Here is a 19,302-nt window from a genome sequence, read left to right on the forward strand (position 1 = left end):
CAGTCAGCCTGTTGTAGCATTTGGACCTCTCAGCAATCAACAGTAGCATGAGGCAGAAGAAAATTTGATCTTGTGTGGGAAGGGTTGGTTTGTCTTTGCACTTACAAAGGTATTCAGTTAATTAATCTTTGTATCTTTATATGCAAATGTAAAGCAGAGCCTTGCTTAGCAGCTCAACACTCACACTAATTAAAAATGAGAGAAGATTCAGCCACCTTGGGTTTATCTGCTGGCAGTGTATGACTAAAGCTGTTGTGCATCATTCTAACCCCAACATACTACATACATATATATATATATATATATATATGTATGTATAAAATCTATTAATGTGAGGTTTTACCACTATTGCATTACCCTGTAGCACTGGTTTAGAACAGAGGGTTTAGTTTGTTTTTAGTTAATATTTTACTGCTCCCCCACTAACTGGGTTACATGCTTTTCTGAAACCAGTTCTCTTCCTAGAGGAATTTCACATTAAAGCTTTAAGATTAGAAAATCATGTGAACATTTTTAAATATTTAAAAACAGTAATAAAAATGTCAGTTTCTTCTAAAATAAACACAACATTGGAAGCAGAATAATATTTTAATAAAATTAAATCTAAGTATTCACAAAGCATTATGCACATACAGTACATACTGTATTTAAAGCCTACAGACCTTAAATCATTTTATTCTAATGTAGTCAGCTTTAGACACAAGCTAAGCTTACTCGTTTTGTAATAAGAAAGTTTACAATTGTTCCTGAAAGTGATTTTACATATATACATATATATATCTATATCTATCTATATATATATCTATACTCCTACATGTAAGCGTAGGTATATACACACACTTGTGTGTATGTGTGTATATAAATACATACACACATACATACACACATATGTACATATATAAAATACACACATGCACACATACAGGAATGTGTGCGTGGTGTGTGTGTGTGTCTACATACATATGTGCCCTATCTAGGATCATTGTAGAGGGGCCAGTCAGTAAAAACAGATAACTGCAAACAACCATCCTAATAATTATAGAACAAAAATGTGTAAAGTATTTTTTAATTAAACAGGTTGTTAATAATTTGTATTGAACAAAAGGAACACAGTCTTCTGTATTATATAGAAATCAGATTTATTGCATTTGATTGTGTTTGTGTGACAGATGAAGGGTGCCTGCCTGCTCATGACAGCTAACGTCCATGATGCAATTTTTATTTTTTTTTTAAAGTAGTGGAAACAAATTATTTATTTAATGCAGTTTTGTGGATGCAACCTATGGTGATACTTTCCACCATGTGGCAGTTTTCCTGCCTGTTAAAATACTGCCCTACTTCAGCTGGTTTAGAAGGAGGCTGGTTTCTCTGTCCGAATTGTTTCAAATCCAGAAGACTTGGTTACCTTATTCTTTCTCTAGATTCAGAATCATTGTGATTTATCATAAAATGCTCACTACAAGAAAGATAAATCAATTTTCAAAAGTGAGCTCGAAGATTTCGCTTGAATTTTGGCTTGGTCAGGTAGGAGTTTTTTCTATGTCAATTATCGTTATTGGTCTCCTTTTTGCTCTGGAGACATATCCACAATAAAATACTATTTCCATGACAGTAGTAAATGGGTAAATGGTAATCTCCATGCAACGTTAACTGTAATTTCAGAACATGCATGTTTTTTTAAAAAAATAAAAATATAAGGTGCCTTGAGAATGCTGGCAGTTTTACATTTGGAACATACAGTTAGTGTGTGTGTGTGTATATATATATATATTTACATCAGAACTGCTCAACTTTACCTTACAAGCTTCATATTTAGGAAAATATACAGTACTTTTGCATATAATGGTATATTCCTTGTAGCCCCTGAGTCAAGTATAGAGATTTAAATACAAAAAAAGGGAAATTCAGCCATTAAAAGCACTTACATTTTTATGTGAAGTAATAGTATAAAAGTATTATTTCCCAGGAAGACCGGGATCAGAAACATGCCTATGAAGACTCAAGATTCCTACAGTGCTTAGTGAAGGTTCTGGCAAGGAAGGGTGCCGAACAGGCTGGAGATAAGTTTTACAACGCTGTGGGGGACACTCTACAGACCGGTCACTTTCTTGATCTAAAAAAGAAGCCAGGTTGTCTTCTGAGGCTGTGTTAAGATGCACTCCACTTGAGAGGGATTCTTTGGATTTAAGTTTTGATTTTTCAAGGTCTAGAAATTCAGGACACTGGAAGGGAGGAGAAGAAACAAGATGGTAAATAATTAAAATTTTCTCTTCCCGACTCTTGTTCTGCCCAAAATTAGCACATTCAGATAGCTGCTGGAAAATTTTGTTTGAAAATTAAGCAGTGTGCTGAGATATTTTTACACGGTACTACATTTGATTTAATGTAATTGAATGCAATTCTGTTGATTAATAGTAGAAGCCTGGATATCTTGTCCCTCCTTGGACTTGCTTATATGACATCAACACACACATATGAACAGCCCTTTCTGAAGGACAGAATATTCTCGAGATCTAAGAGTACGCATTTCAACATTCTCGAATTTACAGTATTGTTTCAGAACATAACTCTGGAGGAAGCGCATCATTCTGTACATTATAACCATTTGGATTCCAGTTTCAGTACTCAGCACTTCCTTACTTTTAAACACGGAGTTCATGCGAAGTTTGCAGGGCACCTGCTGATGTTTTCAGGGAGTGGCCATATTTCTGTTCAGAGATGTGTTTGTATGTTTTATGCAGGTATATATGTGCTGTGGGCTTACACTTCTGAAAGCTACGGCTGTACATTTGCTGTCCTGATAATCTTTATGCATGCAAACTAATGCCTTCGGATGTGTTGGACTTACTGTGCCCATATGTGTTCTAGCGTACACATGAGTGATCTGACACAGGCAAGCATGCTGGATTTACTAATTGTGTGGTGCACAACTGATTTGGGATTCCTAGACATGCAGCAGCCTGTTTGGAAATAACATGCCACATCCCTGCCCAAGCTGTTAAACTCCAGAGATCCCAAATAAATTTGGAAAGTCATCCAATTTTGCCTGAACAGAACTGGGGTAGAAGATGTGTATTGGGAAACACAGGTATGTCACAGCTCTGTATGTTTATATTTCCAGCAGTAACAAGGGACTGAACATAAGAAAGGTTTTAGCCCCCCCCGCTTCCATATATGTATAACCATCAGCTGGGCTTGTCTGGCCTGTACATTGAGGAAAACATAGTCATGGTTCTTCTCAGGACTTCATAAATGGGACCTGTGGCAGATGCACCCATGCAGGCAGGTCTCGTGCTTGGAACGTGTTCGTGGTTTACAGCCCAGTCTAGTAATTGTTATTTCTGCTAACTTTTGTTGAAAGCATGATGACAAAGTATATCAGTCTGATTATAAGATCGTTGTATGGATCTCTAAGATATCTACTATATCTAAGTCCACTGTGGAGATGCTAAACCAAAATCATAATTTCATATTTGTTAAACTTGTGAACAAGCACCTAGATTGGTATGCATTTCTTCTATCATTAGCTAAAAAGATTAGCAAATCTCTCATGATCTTATTGCAGCTGTACATACCTGAGATGAAGGACTGAAACTTCTGTCTGTTTTAATGGATGCTGCGGGCTGAAGCTTTTGTATCACCCTAATTGCTGGCTGTGGATACTCTGCACCTGCAGTCACCATGCTGTAGGCAGGAGGAATGAGTGTTGACTGCCTTTGCAGAAGCTGCAGGATGGTTTGGATATCAGCAGTCATTTGGGATTCAAGCCTAGGGAAGTAACACAAAATAAGTTAACTCATGTTCAGGAATAGGTATATTTTAACGTACTGTTTGCAGATACAATCAAGAGGGACTGCAGCTTATTAATAAAGCGAACTATTGCTTGTTGACATGACCGTGTCTTAATGGGACAGAACAGAAGAGGGAGTAGTGAGCCCTTCCAAAGCTTGCTGGCGCTCCCTTTGCTTTGCAGAAGGGAGCTGTATGCTCGCCTCTGATCTTTTTGCTACATTAAGATTGTGTTCATTGCTATTCCTTATGTTTGCAACAAAAAGTAACACGGGGGACCGGTCTTTGGTTGAAATGAACTGGAATAGAAGTACTCTTTTCGTTGTAAATAAACTGATTTGTACTGGCTGAGGATGGGATGCTATTTCTGATGCATCTGACAATTCTGACATTCCCAATGCTAATACAATGTACTGAAATGAAGAGAAAAACATGTTTGTGTTTTTCCACAGTTAGAAAATGAAAGATGCTTTCAAGATCATTAAAAAAACCAACAGCCCAAGTCTCCTTACTGTGAAAATTTATTAGGCTTATCGAGCCTCAGAATTAGAGTCAACATTTCTGATGCTCAAGATTAGTAGTTTTTTTCTCTTTTTTTTCCCTTTTCATAAATTTGTATATGACTTCTGAAACACCTGAGCTGCTTCTGTTGTTTATACTTACAATTCCATTGTACTGAAATGTTTTTCAAATGGTTTTGCCAAGATCCATGACAAACTCAGGAATAGGCAACGCCTGCTGAGCCTCCCCAGCTGCTGGAAGGTTATGGGACATGCTATGACAGACTGTAATACAGACATGCAGCCTTCTCTATTGCAACTCATCTTCTGACAGAGTAAACAAATTCTTGTCAGCAGCCTTTAATGTTGTGAATGTTACTACCTGGGCTGCCTACAGCAGCAGAATTGATCCTGTGCTGACAGATTTTCACTTTTACCAGGTGTTTCACTGATATTATTTTTTGTCATGTTGGAGTTGTCCATTGCCCGTGTCATTTATTTCTAAATGCATCTATGAAATTAATCTGAAGGTATGCTCAAAGGGTATTTAGGATGCTGTTTCTTCCTTTATCAGCAGAAGCTGGTTTTGTGGCATCAGGTCTCACAAAGGCCCAAACTTGGATGTTGCAGTCAATCATGCCCTGCTTGCTCTCTTGTTCAGCTTTCCTGGATTCTTTGCAACTTGCAAATGTGCTGATTTCACACAAACATGATGCTGACGCCACAGGGGAAAACACTGCAGCAGCAGCAGCAGCATGCCACCATCCAGAGAGACTCCATCTGCTAAACCTGGACTTTAACATCTCAGTCAATAAAAGGGATTTAGCACTGGAGGACTTGCATCAATGATTGTCTTTGGCTTTGAATTAACTCTAAAATTGTTCCCTTCTTACTTTTTTAGCGCTTGATGGGTTTCCTGGTACTTCAAGTCAAACAGTACCTCTGGTAGTCTTTATTCATCATCACTGCATATATAACTTCTCCCTTCTTTCTCCAAAATTTAAAACAAGTCCATGTCATGCCACACAAGGAGGAACAAACAGGAAAACCTTAGATGCTTGGCCCACAGCCTCCATGAAATTCCAATTGCTTGAAGAGGAGAAAGAGAGAGAGCTCTAGGGACATATTCCTCATACAGTGGCTTTCCAGCCTTCTATATCCATTTAATAATTTGAGTTGTTATGCTGAGCCTTTAATATGGCATGGAAAAGTTCAGGAAGAATTGACCATGCTTTTTAGTCCAGCAGGTCAGGTCTGACATAAGCAGGAAAGAATATTGGCTGTTACATTCATAGAAGACCCAGCAAGGTCCGAAAGCATGAAAAGCTTTAAAACCATGAGAAGAGTTAAAGAATAAAATGATCTAATAAAATCCATAACAATTTAAATCTTAGATTATCAGTAGCAATGATCGTTTCTAACTCAAGAAAATACTGAGAACTTGGAGAAGAATTTGATAAAACTATGGGTAAATTTGAGATATAACTTCAGTTTCAAGAACTTGAGATTTCAGGAAAAGAAATGAATGGAATGTGACTACTGCAATTAGAAATTACAACAATTTAGGCTTACATGTTAAAAATGTCATTTAAATGTACCATATAGTATTCAGAAATGAAAAAAACTGTGGTTTGATTGGCTTATGGTAGGTGAAGGAAGCAACACGCATTTAACCTGACTTTAAACTGCTTGCTAAAATATACAGCAGAAAATGCCAATGAAGAGCTACTAAAGTATAATTAAGGCTGAGTGCATGTCATAGTATTTGTCATGGAAAATATTAAAAGTAATGGAACTGCAGAGTGAAAATAATAAAAAAGCCACAGACCTGAGCATAGGGCAATTTAAAATTAAGTAAAATTACATGGTAAATTATAGTGTTGGATGGATCAAGATTCTGTAACCATATTTTTAAAATGCTGTAAGCTATTCTGCTTAGCTGCCAGCAAAGAGTAGCATATCAGAGAGCAAAAGAGAGAAGGAAGAGACATTTTATTAAGTAAAGGTAATAATGGATTCTGACAAAGAAAACATCTGCTTTCTGTTGTAACAGGTATAAGTGTTTTGCCTTGGCATACTCCCATGTCTTATTATAGATAAAGTTGCAGAATAAGTTAATGCATCAAAAAGGGAATTTTTCTGCAATATTTTTTGAAAGAAGGCAGCTGATTTACTTTGGGTGTCTAAGAAAGAAAAAGTACTTCAGATATTGAAGATACTGAAAACTGCAATTTTGTGGACATGTAAATATCTAGGAATAGCATTCTGGGTGAGCTGAGATTTAAATTTAATAAGTTTAGGTGCCTCAATACAGCTTCCTGGTTAAATAGCTGGTCTCCTAAACAGTCAAGGAGAAAGGCTCTTCTGCAAGGCAATTCAGAGTAGCTAATGTGGGTACCTAGGGGTAAGTGATGTGAATATTATGGCAATGCATTAAAAAATTTGTACCCAGCATTCCCAGGACAGGTTTTTCCAAGATTCTGGAAGACTGTACTTAGGTGATATTTAGGCTCCTCAGAATACATGTAGAAAACAAAGCCATAATCCCAAAGTGTATTCTGGGCTTCTGAAGATCTGAATGCTTTTGGAAACTTCCTGCACAAATTCATTCCTTCTGTAAGCATCATTAATATCAGTTGTATTATGTATACTTTCACACATATGTTTTTTCTGATCATATCTGTTTTTACCTGTTGAGTTGTTCTTGAAGTAAATCTAATCGATTCTCCACTTCTCCATATATAAACTCACTTTCAGTTTCACAGATCCCCCATGTAACATGAGGTAATGCTGACTGAATTGGGGAGTCCTGGTACTCCTGGATAGTCTCCTGCTTCCAGTTTCTTTTATCAGTGATATCTGTTGGAAAACAAAACGTATAAAAGTATAGATTTATATACATGCTTTTAGAGAGAGGTTGGCACCCCTCAGGCCTCCCACTTACTCATATTTATCAAAACCTTGAAAGTCAAATTGGTACATGGGCATACTGCCTGAACAACTTTCCTTACTTCCTCTCCTTACTACTATTTAAGGGAAGATAAAAGCGGTTCCATCCATGCTAACATTTTGAAGCTGTAGATAAACAGGCAGCTTTGTCTAGTCAGAATCATCGGAGTTCTGCCACTAAGTGGCTCCTATTTTTTAAATTTTCTTTCTATCATTTTACTAATGAACCTCCAATTTTCCCAAGGTGTTTTTTTAGCAATTCAATATTCATTGAAATTAGATGTATTTTTTCTAAGCTAAAAACATTAATTGATGTATTTGATTGTCTTTGATTGTGTGTTTCAGACACCTGGCTAAGACCTCTTGCCCTTGAACGTGCTGTTGAAGTGTATCTACTGTTTAGGTTTTTGGTGCAAAGGAGGAGTAGATGCATTGCATTTACAGCACTAGGCATGCATTACAGTGCATTGGAACATCCACTCTAGAGAAAGCTGCCAGACCTCAGCTAGCTGCCTTTCTTACCAATAATTCTAACACCGCTTGTCTTAACAAGGTTGGTGGAGTGTAATGTGTTTTGTCTGAGACAGAGGCAGTTTAACGCAGCTCATACTGCTTGGAAAAGGATACTGGTTATTATTTTCAAAAAGGAAATTGATTTTCATTGATGTGCCTTTTAGCATCACTAATCTCCAACCCAACCCTTACATCATTATGTAAAGCATGTCTCAGAGACATTTACAGTACTGTAGGGTGAAAGGTGCCAGTTCATTTTGTTTAATAATCATTGTTGGGTCAGTCAGAGATCACTTTAATGATAATTGGTAATTATTCCTCCCCCTCCCCCCCCCCCCCCCCCCCCCTTTTTTCCCCCCTCTTTGAACTGCAGAAAAAATTTTGGATTAAGAGAGAGAAAATAATTTTATTTCAAGGTAAAAATAGCCCAGTTACATTATTAGGATCTTACTGCAGAGTTTCAACTATCTTGCTGAATTTAGTTACCCTTCTAATCCTCATGTATGGTATATACAATACATAAAGTATTTAAACCCACTCTTTATATGAGTTGTTTATACTTATTTCTTCATGCCCAGTCCTTTGTGGAAAAAAAAATTAATAATAATTTCTCCAGTTCTGCTCTGTACCTGCTGTGCCCAAATTCCACCCCTCTTGTACTTCCCAATTCTAGGATCTCTGTGATCAGACATTGCACTTTAGCACTGAAACAGAACTCAAGGGTGTTCCTTCCTTTTGCTTGGATTTCTGGTTTGAGCTATTTCTCCTTCCTTTTTCAATTTACTTAATTTACACTTCTTTGGATTTGTTAATTAGTATACATGCTTGGCTCCAGGGAGTTTCTCCTGTTCACTAAGCTGGTGAAAGTTTAAAAATAATTTATCACGGGATATGCTAGTTGCATGTATCCTTATTAGATACAGAATGAAGATCTTGCTGTGAGTTTTGCAGCGCCTACAGGTGACACATTTAGGTTAACAGCGCTCTCACATCTCCCCCCTGCTCTGCCCTTAGCCTTTGTTACTGGGTGAACCTGTTATGCAGTCAAAAATTGCTCAGTACTGCTCAGATTCTCCTCTGCTGTGTTAAAAAAAGGCTGTTAAAACTTTAACACTTGCTCAATACAACTCCCATTAGGGTTGTATCTGTAATTATTTAACTACGTGAAGTTGCGGAATGTATTAAAAGTTCTTACTGCGTTCAGGCTGCTGCTTCAACATGCAGCCGGACAAAATCCTTGGCTGTCTGTAAGGTGTCAGCCTCTGCTGTGTGAGCAGTTGGATTTGAATCCCACACCGCCCAGCAGTCCCTGAATGGTTTGCTCAGAGCGTCTCCTAACACTCCTCTTGGCACTGCATGCTGACAACTCAGCACAGGTTACATTCATTTCACACTTGTGACATTTTTCTAAGAAACCACAGCAGCCAGAGCCACGTTTCGAAGAAAAGAAAATAACAGTGTGGGTGACATGTGAGAGGTTTGTCCAAATGCTATTAGTTAATCCTTTCAAACACTTCTTTGAGCAGTGTTGGTCCAACTAAAGAAATTAAAAAAAATAATAAATCCTGTTCAGATTTAATATTTCAAGTAGATTTAGCCAGGAAGGGGAGCTCTCACTACAAGACTTCAAGTGGAGGAGGAGACTTTCTTGTCATTTTTTATCGGAGAAAGGTGCTTACTGCATTATCTGATCTTTGGTTAGCAGGTGGTAGAAGGTTTTCTGGAGCAGTAGAGAGTGTCTGAATTTCACGTGGCATGACCTATAACTGATTTTATGCACCAGGCAGAAGAGGAAGGGGAAAGAGATTTCATCTTGGCCACACAGAAACCTGTTCAGCTCCTCAGCCACTTAAGCCAACAGAAGGAAGGAGGCAAAACTGTCACAGAAACATGTAATTTGGTTTTAGTTGGCACACATGGCACAATTTGTAGTGCCCAGGAAGCTGGAAAGCTCTCAGGAAAGTGAGTGGAGCAGACTGACAAATTCAGGTGTAAATTTTAAACTATGGGTATGGGTGCAGTGGGTGCTGTAAATCCAGTGGACTTATTTTTAAGCAGTGAATTTCAGGAGTAGAAACTGAAAACATAGGCCATACATTTCACTGCTTTTTAATGTCCTATAAAAACCAAGTTGTTCATAATTTTACACAAAAAATCATTAAATAAAATCATGTATTTTTTCAATCCTGTGGATTATCCTAGGGAAATCACAGCTGTTTCTTGTCCCAGAATATGTATTTGTAGACCATTACAATAAACATTTAATTTGTGACAAAGCCAATGAATTGGCTCTTGATTTATAAAATAAGTTCAGACACTATAAGCAAGTTAATATACAGTATTGTACTGTTCTAATCATCTTTTCAGGTACTTCCACATACACAAGTAACCCCAGAAAAGCCCAACAGCAGTTACAACTTTATAACCAACTATGGTCTTCCAGGGGCTGAAGAATCCTAAACTGAGAACTAAATCAACCAATGTATAACTAGGTTCACTTTAAGAACCAGTCTCATAGCCCAATTAATGACCAAGTGAAAATAAAAATTAGCATTTTTCCACAATATATAGATTAAGCAGCTACAGAAAAAATATTAGGTCTTCTCAAGAGAGTCATATGTTTTAACATTAAAAGGTGCATTTTAGGATTGTGAGGAAGAAGTTTAGGCATTTTCTGCCCACATTATACGATCTATTATTAATAGTCTTTCCATTCATCGACAGCAATGACCAAAACTTAAGACAGAACTAAAGATAATTGAATAAGTATCAGTCACAGTGGTAATGAACTGCAGTGGCTTTATAAAGTGCTTTTGCATTCAAGATTTATAAGGTACCATACTATATGAGGATTATAAACATACATACATACAAACAGAGTTTATTTCAAAATTTCATTATGCTTATAACTACATTTATCGTAAGTTATGATCAATCTCTAATTAACAGCAGGAGTAAGAATTTCATTTTAAACACGTATCAATCAAAGCTGATTTTATTCTATTGACCTTGAAGTTTTTATGAAAGTTGCAAGAAAGGTAATGAGCTTTCATACACATTACCAGAAGTGCTAGATTACAGAGTGGAAAAAAGGAATGTGGTCTTAATCAAAATATATAACCTTTAGACACGCTAAATTTAGCTCACATAAAATCTGCAATAGGTTGCCTTGGAAAACGTTGCTATAGCTGCAAGGACACATTTCTGGCTATTGGTAGGGGAAAGGTAAGCTTTCAAATTGCAGTATGTATGCAACAAGTTTATGTGCTGCGGATTTATATAGACAACCTGAGAAGCCCAAACTTCAAATATTCATACCTTTGAAATGTAAAAATAACATTGTTTGGCCTGATTAGTCATTACATTTGTTTAAAATTATAGCCTAAAAGCCTGAAATTTATTGAATGATGGTTAAAAGGTTAAATTGCCTAAATGAAAACAAACTGCTGGGGAAAACAGCATTAAATAGTAAATACGTAATTCTTCCCTTCAGACTAAACCAATTATAAATGAACTTTCAGCAATATTTAAATTGTATATTAATCTGGAGCTTTTCATTAATTTCCCTTGATATCACTGAGAAAATTAATATTTTAGTATATTAGATGTAACTTTAATTATGTGATTTATCTTTATGTAAAAGTAACTGCAATTACTTAATAGTTTCTGATCGTTTGTCATATACAAAAGCTCAAATCTTTGTTCTTGTGTTTTACTTATGGAAGTCAGGATTTGTTCTGTGTGAGGTAATGGTACTCCTTTTAAGCAACACATGCAGCAAAATGGGATAGTATTCTTTCAAGCTATTATGGATTTTTGTCACTTAATATTCATTGTGCCTTGTCAATGCAAGGAATGAAACTAGTTCCCTGAAAACTTTTCTTTTTTTTTTTTTTTTTTTTTTGGTGCATGTCGTGTGCAATCATCACTAGGTTTATCTAGCTCTCACTGTCTAGGATTTTTTACTGTCACCCAACCCTGGTATATAAAACACCCTCTGAGAGATTCTTTTCTGCTCTGAGTACAGTTTTCATCCATGGTCACTCAATGAAGTCCAGGACTAATCGGCAATTTTAGAGTTTAAATGACTTTCCTAACGCAGCTGAGTTACAAGATAATTTATGAATAAAACCTGGCATAGCCTTTTGGAGATTCTGTAATCCAGTCCCAAAGCTAGGGTATTAAACTGCATTAATCTTCTTGAATAATAATAATTTTTGATCTAAAATATTTTTTCTTGTTAAAATTTCAGGAAATACAAAAGTAAATATTATTTAAAGAATCAATAGTGCCATTCAGAATATTATTTTTGATAGTCAGGCTAAAATAGATGTCTACTCAAACTTTACAAAACAGTAACAGCTAGATTACCTTTGCAAGAACTGCTTCTTTTGTCAAGAAGAATTTCTTCTGTGGCATGAACCATTTCTTCAAAGTCCACGTCTGTGGTCTTCTCTGTTACAGATGGATAATCAGCTATCCCAGAGAACAGCGGCTTTTGCTCATCTTCAATGGAGGACACAAAAGATGATGAGCCACTTTTTTTCTCCTCAAAGTGTTTCTTAGTAGATTGATAGTATCTGGTGGTGTCTTCTGAGGGTTCAGGATCACTCTGATCATCCTCTTTAAAATAATCTGTTAAACATAAATAATTGTGTACAATAGTACGCAGTTCATGAGATTATGTTCTAGTTTATTCTGGTCTGAGGACGGAGATGATTATTGTACCAGTTAGGAAGTTCACCGTCTACTAGAATAAATTACTGTAAAGCCTTTTTTGATTCCTGTATCAGAGGAGATTTATATTTCTTTTGAAGTCCTAGAAGACATCTGTATGTATATAGCAAGGATTCATAGTCCCTAAAACATAACTCATGATGGAAAATGTTTGCCGTTTTGGTATAAGCAAAGTTTTATCCAACATAGCCCTCCTGTTTACTCACTGTTTTTTTCAGGTGAGGATGAGATTTGAGAAAGCCTTATATTCCAAAGTTTTAAAAAAATAATTTATTATTTCATTCCCTATTCCAATTTCTCACATTCTTGGGCATTTTTCACAGTCTTGACAAGCTAACAGTCATGGATGTCAGAGTCAGTATCAGAACTACTCATTTAAGTTATGCCCCCATAAGAGCATTTTTGCTGATTATTCTTTTCCCAGAAAAGGCAAATGCATTAATCAACCACTCAACCTCAAAATGTCTATGCCCACCGAAACAGAGAGCATATTTCTCCATGCTCAGTACTGTCAAACCTATATTTAGGATTGATACAGTAGAGAGAAGCCCTGGGTACAGAAAGAAGTGAGTTCCTTGTCTGTCTTTGAGGGATGATCTCAAAACAACTTTCCAAAGTAGCCTAAATTCCTTAGCTTTTAGAATTAATTGTGATTCTCTGAACGTCCAATCTTTTAAATAAGAAAAGTACCCAACATGCTGTGATATATATGGCAGCAGAATACCAATAGTGTTGAGAATGACTCTTTCATTAATCATATTCAGGGTCTATAGTGAGACCTGTAGCTCTAAGTGAGCAGATTCAGTCCTCTTAAGAAGTGACACATAAAACCTAGATGCCTTTAAAAACACACTGTAAAAATAAAATGGGTTTTAAACCCAAGAATGATCATTTATGAAATACAGAGAACTCCTGATCTCTTTTCAACATAAACTTGAAGCCAATTTCCAATTCAGTATTTGGTTTTACCTATTTTTAACTGAAATGTCAAGATAATTCCAGTTCTGCTATTTATTTAAAACACGTTTTAGCAGGGTAGTCTCAACAACATATAAATACTGTAACTAGTTTGCATTAACTTCTGAGAAGACAGCATGATTTCCCATCTGCTTTGTGCTAATTACTAATCAACATAACTCTGGAATGTCTGTAGTCTTTACAGCCTAGAGCAGTGGTTAATACAACATTTAGTATATTCCCTAGATTTCTTCTCTGTTTTCTGGTCACTGTAAGGAAATGAAACTGTGGCCTCATCTAATCCTTTTGATCTGCATGTAAAGAGAATGCAGCATCCATACAGAGCACTGCACAGGAGGCCAGGCAGCCGTGAGCAGCGAAGGCAGGTAACGGTGACCACAGTAACACCAATGCCAAAGCAGGTCTCCTGTAACTGCCCCCTCTAACTGTACCCTCTAGAGTCTCCCAGGGCAATTAACACAGCCCTGGACTGAGGTGACTTTATTTGGCTCCTGGTAAGCAGGATCGCTAGTTTTGGGTGATACTGAGGATATCTAACACTGCAAAGGCATCAATACAGATGCAAATGGACTGGCAGTGTAAAGTGTGAGGAATGCTCAGACTGGATAGTCAAGTACCACGTTGTCTACAATCCCATCTCCCAAATAGTACAAAACCAAAAGAAAGCTTCATAAGAAAATTCTAATGTGGATGTCTCCTGTGGCTTTTCTTGTGGGAATATACAGTGAAATGCATACAGTCACACTACAGTAAATTGTCTTAATTACTTACTGCTTGACTGACTTCAACCTGTGAAAAAGACCTTCTAATGAAAGCTTGAAATTGCCATTTTTTAGGGTAATTTTTTATGTTCATGGGATTTTGTGCACTAACGGTGACTGTAATGAGCACCCTGTGGAATACAAATCAATCAGTGGACTAATTTTAAGAGGAGGTCATTGAAACTAATGAAAAAATTGTATAGAAGCTGAAGTATAGCAGACTGTCTTATCTGTCATAATCATGGAATACTAAAACATCTAGGAACCAGAAGCCAGATTCTGCTAACAATTACATTGCTGTAAAACCAGGGTAATTCAAGCGATATCCCTCCATCTACGTCAGAATAACAGAACACTTTTCCAAATGCTGTCCTGGTATAATGAACTCACTGTCATTAGAAGGAAAGTGGAGATCTGTTGAATGTAGGGTTCTGCCTATTGAAATCTGGGAAGATTTATTCATCAGCTGATCTATTTCAAAATATGCATCTTTGGCTTTACTGCTGTTGCTTTATTTGCTAGCCATCTGACTACATTCAGAGAGTCCAAAGTTGTTTTCCTTTTAAGAGACTCATGTAATGCTAAAGATTCATCTGTCTGGAGAACAATCCTGTGATACTCTTCACCTAAAGAAGGAATTTAAATGGAAACTGCATTTTTTTATTTGGCTCTGCAGGACCTGACAATGGTGCAAGCTCTGTACCTCAGATCAACGGCTTAGCAGTGCTTCTGTAGCTCAGTGGAAACGTATTACAAAGAATATCTAGGTAGTGCCTTATTCAGAGTATGAATTTCTCCAATTTGTCCTTCCCTCTGTAATGAAATCCAGTCATTGGTTTGCAATGAATTTTCCAGAACAGAAGAGTTTTCTGTGTATGTGTATGTATGGATCTATCACACAGACTCCAGGTTTCAATAGGCTTTTCTTCTCCTTTCTCTTCTGTTTCCAAAATAAATGTAATCATTAAAAACCCACCCTCATCTTAGTGCTTCCTACTTGCTTTTCCAGTAAGACAAGTTTCACACTCTGATTCTGACTGTTAGAAACTGTTTTGCTGACGATGATTGTTTTGTAACTTCCTCCTTTACCAAACACATACAAAAATTTTTTACACTATTTATGAGTCTCATTTTAGCCTACTATGTATTTTGGTTGCCTGCCAAGTTTACAGGGAATGTCCTCTGACATTTGCTGTCTGGAAATTCCAAAACCTTCATAGTAATTATCAGAAGGTTTGTGTCCTGCTTTTTGCAATTGCACTGGCAAAGGAAGGGAAGAAATGGGGTTGTCCTGAGGGCAAAGAAATATAGCTATGACAGGGACTCACAGAAATACTGGCATAAAATCCAGCTTGGTGGAATGGTCACCAGAGATCAAACAAATTTCTTTTGTGTGCCATTGTCAGCCTGTATTACTGAAGTTTTCCGTTATTCGGACAGTGGCAGCCAGCATGATCTAGGCATATTTACTCATAACATATTAGTCTGCTGTAAACAATATTGGTGAAAGTGTCAGTAATATATTACATGTGGAGCAGCATTGTTTAATATTACTGTAATTTCATTAACTGGAATTTGTCATACTTAGGCTAGCTATGTAGCCTAGTGTTTCAGAAGGTAGCAAATATTTACTCCCTTTTTCAGCCATCCACTATAAAGTCTCATAATATGCCTAGACAAATTCAATTTTGTGCAGGAAATGAGGTGAATGACTTCTTCACCCCTGAAGAAAGCAATTTATATCCCAAACTATTAAACAGATAATCCTTATCATTATGATCTGCATAACTATAGATCTGTTCAGCAGACATGACATCTTCCCTCTCCTTTAAAAAAAACTACTATGTTATTTTACACTACACCAAGTATGTCCCTTGGTAAGGAGAAATGCACTCTGTAAACTTGGGAGGAGGGATGGTTGATTGCTCAAAAGGTCTGCAGATCTTCAGATCCCCAGCAAATATTTTGGTTCAACTGTTATTAGCTCTTTCTTAGTGATATTCACAAATATTCCTGCGGTGGTCAATCTGTCCTTCCTACACATGAACAAAATATTTGCTAGTCATCGTGACTGCTTGTTATCTGTTGTTTAATTGAAAAATATCAGTTACCTTGTCAGAGCGCAGAAAAATGCCTTATGTGCCCACCTGTGCACCACAGGCAGCAAATATTTGGAATGAAAAGTCAGTGACCAAGCATCTCAAATAGTATGTTATATATAACACCACAAAAAGGGTCGAAAAAGTGCAAAATCTCAAAGATGTCAAAAAAAATCAAAAGCTGGTTTTTCACTTAGTCATGTAAGAACAATATTATTGATACATAATATTTCTGTAATATAAAAAATTACTGGTAATATAGATTAACTGTAACATCAAAAATATATAATGAGGGGTGATTCCAGAGATGTCTACTCAAGTTTTATGCAGGCTAAACAGCTCTACAGAATGCCAATCAGGAACGTTAAGATTATTAAACTGCTAATTAAAATGCTTCTAATTCTTTCTCCTTGCGGTTTGCTTCATACTTAGTTGAATGTGAGTGTTATGGAGTACATTGCTAAATATAAAGGAGTGCCTTCTGACAGACTGAGTAATAGAAGAATATCAAAAAGGAGGAATCTGTCTGCTTGTAAACATGAAAATAAAAAGCAACCCAGACGGTCATTCAGTAGATAACTGTTGCTATGGTGAAGATACATCTTTTGGCCATATTTTTCATGTATCTAAGAATAAAAGAAAAAAGTTAAAGTAATTTTTATTCCTTTAAGATATATTGCTATATCAATGAAATCCACAGGCAAGATGCCTGACAGCTTTATTCCTGTTGCTATCCTTTCTTTGACTTGGGTCTTTTAGATTTGATCTCTTAATGCAGCCTGCAATTAATACTGTTACTTGAAAATTACATTCATACAGGACCTTCCAATGACAGACTTGAGTGGATTTTTAATTCGTAAGTTCTATTAACTCTTAATTGCTTAATTTTAGTGAATTTAAAACCTTCAGAAAGAAATCTGTACTGATTTTCAAACAGTCTTATGGGAAGCAGTAAGAAGAACTTTAGTAGATTTATTTTTCATGGGAGAAGGATATGATCCCCACAATCTTTACAAACTCATAATGAGCAATAATAAAATTCTGGACTTCATTTGGTATGTAACATTTAAAATGAGAGCTACTCCACCTTTGCTACCCGAAAATTTGAAGAGTGATTTTGGCTTTGTCTATAGAGATATTTAACCATTATGAAACATTAGAAAGTACTATAACTTAACATGAATTCATTTAAACAAACCTAAGACATTTATGAATCTTGAATTTTAGTGCTTGAACTCTTGTCTCTCAGAATCAACCTGGCCTACACTTAGCCTCAGAGTCCTGACCCTGCATCGTGACGTCTGGATGTTCATCAAAACAGCCTCAACTCATGTCCTGACAAGGAACATGTCCCAGGAAAGGTCATCTGAAAGTCCATTCCAGAAGATGAACAACTTGAACAAAACATTCTACCGTTTTTCAGCTGAAGAGAAAATTGTCCGTTGTCAGGACAGTCAGGAAAAACAATGTCTGTCTAGAACCTGATGCAGGAAGATTCCTGTTCCTAGGAAAAGTATGTTACTAGTTGTATTTTAGGGAAGTTAAAACATTTTCCCCTCTCTGTAGTAAAAAAGTTTTAAGTTCTTATTTTTCTGTGACTGTTTTTAATGATACAAGATTCCTTTAATTCCAATTTCATTCAGAATTTGGGAGGTTCTAAGTCATCGCTGGGGAACCTAAAGTTACAAACTAGTGAAACTGCATTGTTAGAGCAAGTCCTGGTAATTTTGAGGAGAGGTTCCGGTAGATTGGGTAGTGATGGTGGAGGAGATGAAGGAGTGACCTATTTGAATTACTGTTCTGTCTCAGTGCTGCTTATGAGAGTTCGGTAAGTTAATGTGTCTTCTGCTGTGTTTCCTCTCTGAGCTGCGACGGTTTGGATCATTCTGGAAATAGGGAACAGCAGAAGATGCTGAAACCTCCCCTTGCCAGCCTGGACTAAAGAGTGGGTAACTTTTCCATAAGGATCCATGTTCCTTTTTTTTTTTAATGGAGTAAGAAAGAAGCTAGTTTTGAATAACTAAATTTGAGACATATTTTAAAAGCCAAGAATTTCAAAGTTGAAGTGAATATGCAGTCCTTCATTTGTAATTATTTTATGCCATCTTCAGTACAATGACATAAGTTAGGGGTGGAGTGACAGACTTATCTCTGAGTTTTCTTTGCTCTGTCTGGCTTCGTATCAACTTTAATGCTAATCAGATAATAATGGAAGGAAAAATCTTGATTTATACTTCAGGAAATAATACTGTACTTAAAAAATCAGAAACAAAGAATTATAAACATGCATCTCAGAAGGGATTCAGGGAAAAGGCCAAAGTAGTTCTCCTATCATGTTTAGAATTCTCCTATCTTTTACAAGGAATTCAGCTTTCACTGTAGTACTATTTATTTATTTTCTTTTTCCTAAAGGATAGCTATGTGTATGTGTGACTGCATACAACGTTTCAATCAGTTTTGGCCTCTGGAAACAAGTCTCTTCTTTGGAAGCTCCCCGAGGGGGCTCCTACGCACTGAGGGGGCTCCTAGGCACTGTGTAACAGCAGTAACAATAATATTAATAGGAGCAGATGGAACATGGCAGTGATGGGCTCTCTGATGACCACGTACTTTCTCTTAGGGGTTTCATGCTGAAGGTTAAGATTTTGGAGACATGAGGTCTTGTTTCAGGCCATATGCTGCCTGCCAAGATATTAGTTGTTTGCTGGTCATTTAGCCACCTGACACTCTGGCTGAATATTAGAAACTCTTTTCTAATTAAGCCCAAGCAAACTTCATCAGCATAATATTAACAGTTTAACACAGTTAGGTAAGAGCTTCAAGTTTTGTCCAGATTCTTACCCTACTTTCTTGCTGGGGACACAGCACAGTGCTCAGCTGAGTCATCTATTTGTAAAATAATCATTTAAATAAAGCTGAGGGAAGGGGACAAGGATGGGAGAGAGCAGGGGCAGAGGGATGTTTCCCCATTCTCTC

At 36.7% G+C, this 19,302-nt stretch overlaps 1 protein-coding gene across 1 annotated transcript in view; it reads right to left on the reverse strand.

Moving 5' to 3' along the window:
• Positions 1 to 592: 592 nt before the first annotated feature.
• KCNH7 (potassium voltage-gated channel subfamily H member 7) overlaps positions 593 to 19,302 on the reverse strand; it is a 233,128-nt gene continuing 214,418 nt past the window's right edge. Inside the window, exons 13-16 of the mRNA XM_040604789.1 lie at positions 12,123 to 12,386; positions 6,980 to 7,148; positions 3,576 to 3,768; positions 593 to 2,222 (exon numbers count right to left, since the gene is read on the reverse strand). Coding sequence (XP_040460723.1) covers positions 1,956 to 2,222; positions 3,576 to 3,768; positions 6,980 to 7,148; positions 12,123 to 12,386 — 893 coding nt within the window. The 3' untranslated portion in view covers positions 593 to 1,955. The remainder of the gene's footprint in view (positions 2,223 to 3,575; positions 3,769 to 6,979; positions 7,149 to 12,122; positions 12,387 to 19,302) is intronic.

The sequence above is a fragment of the Falco naumanni genome, chromosome 8 (genome assembly GCF_017639655.2).
Source record: "Falco naumanni isolate bFalNau1 chromosome 8, bFalNau1.pat, whole genome shotgun sequence".
In the NCBI taxonomy this organism is placed as follows: domain Eukaryota; kingdom Metazoa; phylum Chordata; class Aves; order Falconiformes; family Falconidae; genus Falco; species Falco naumanni.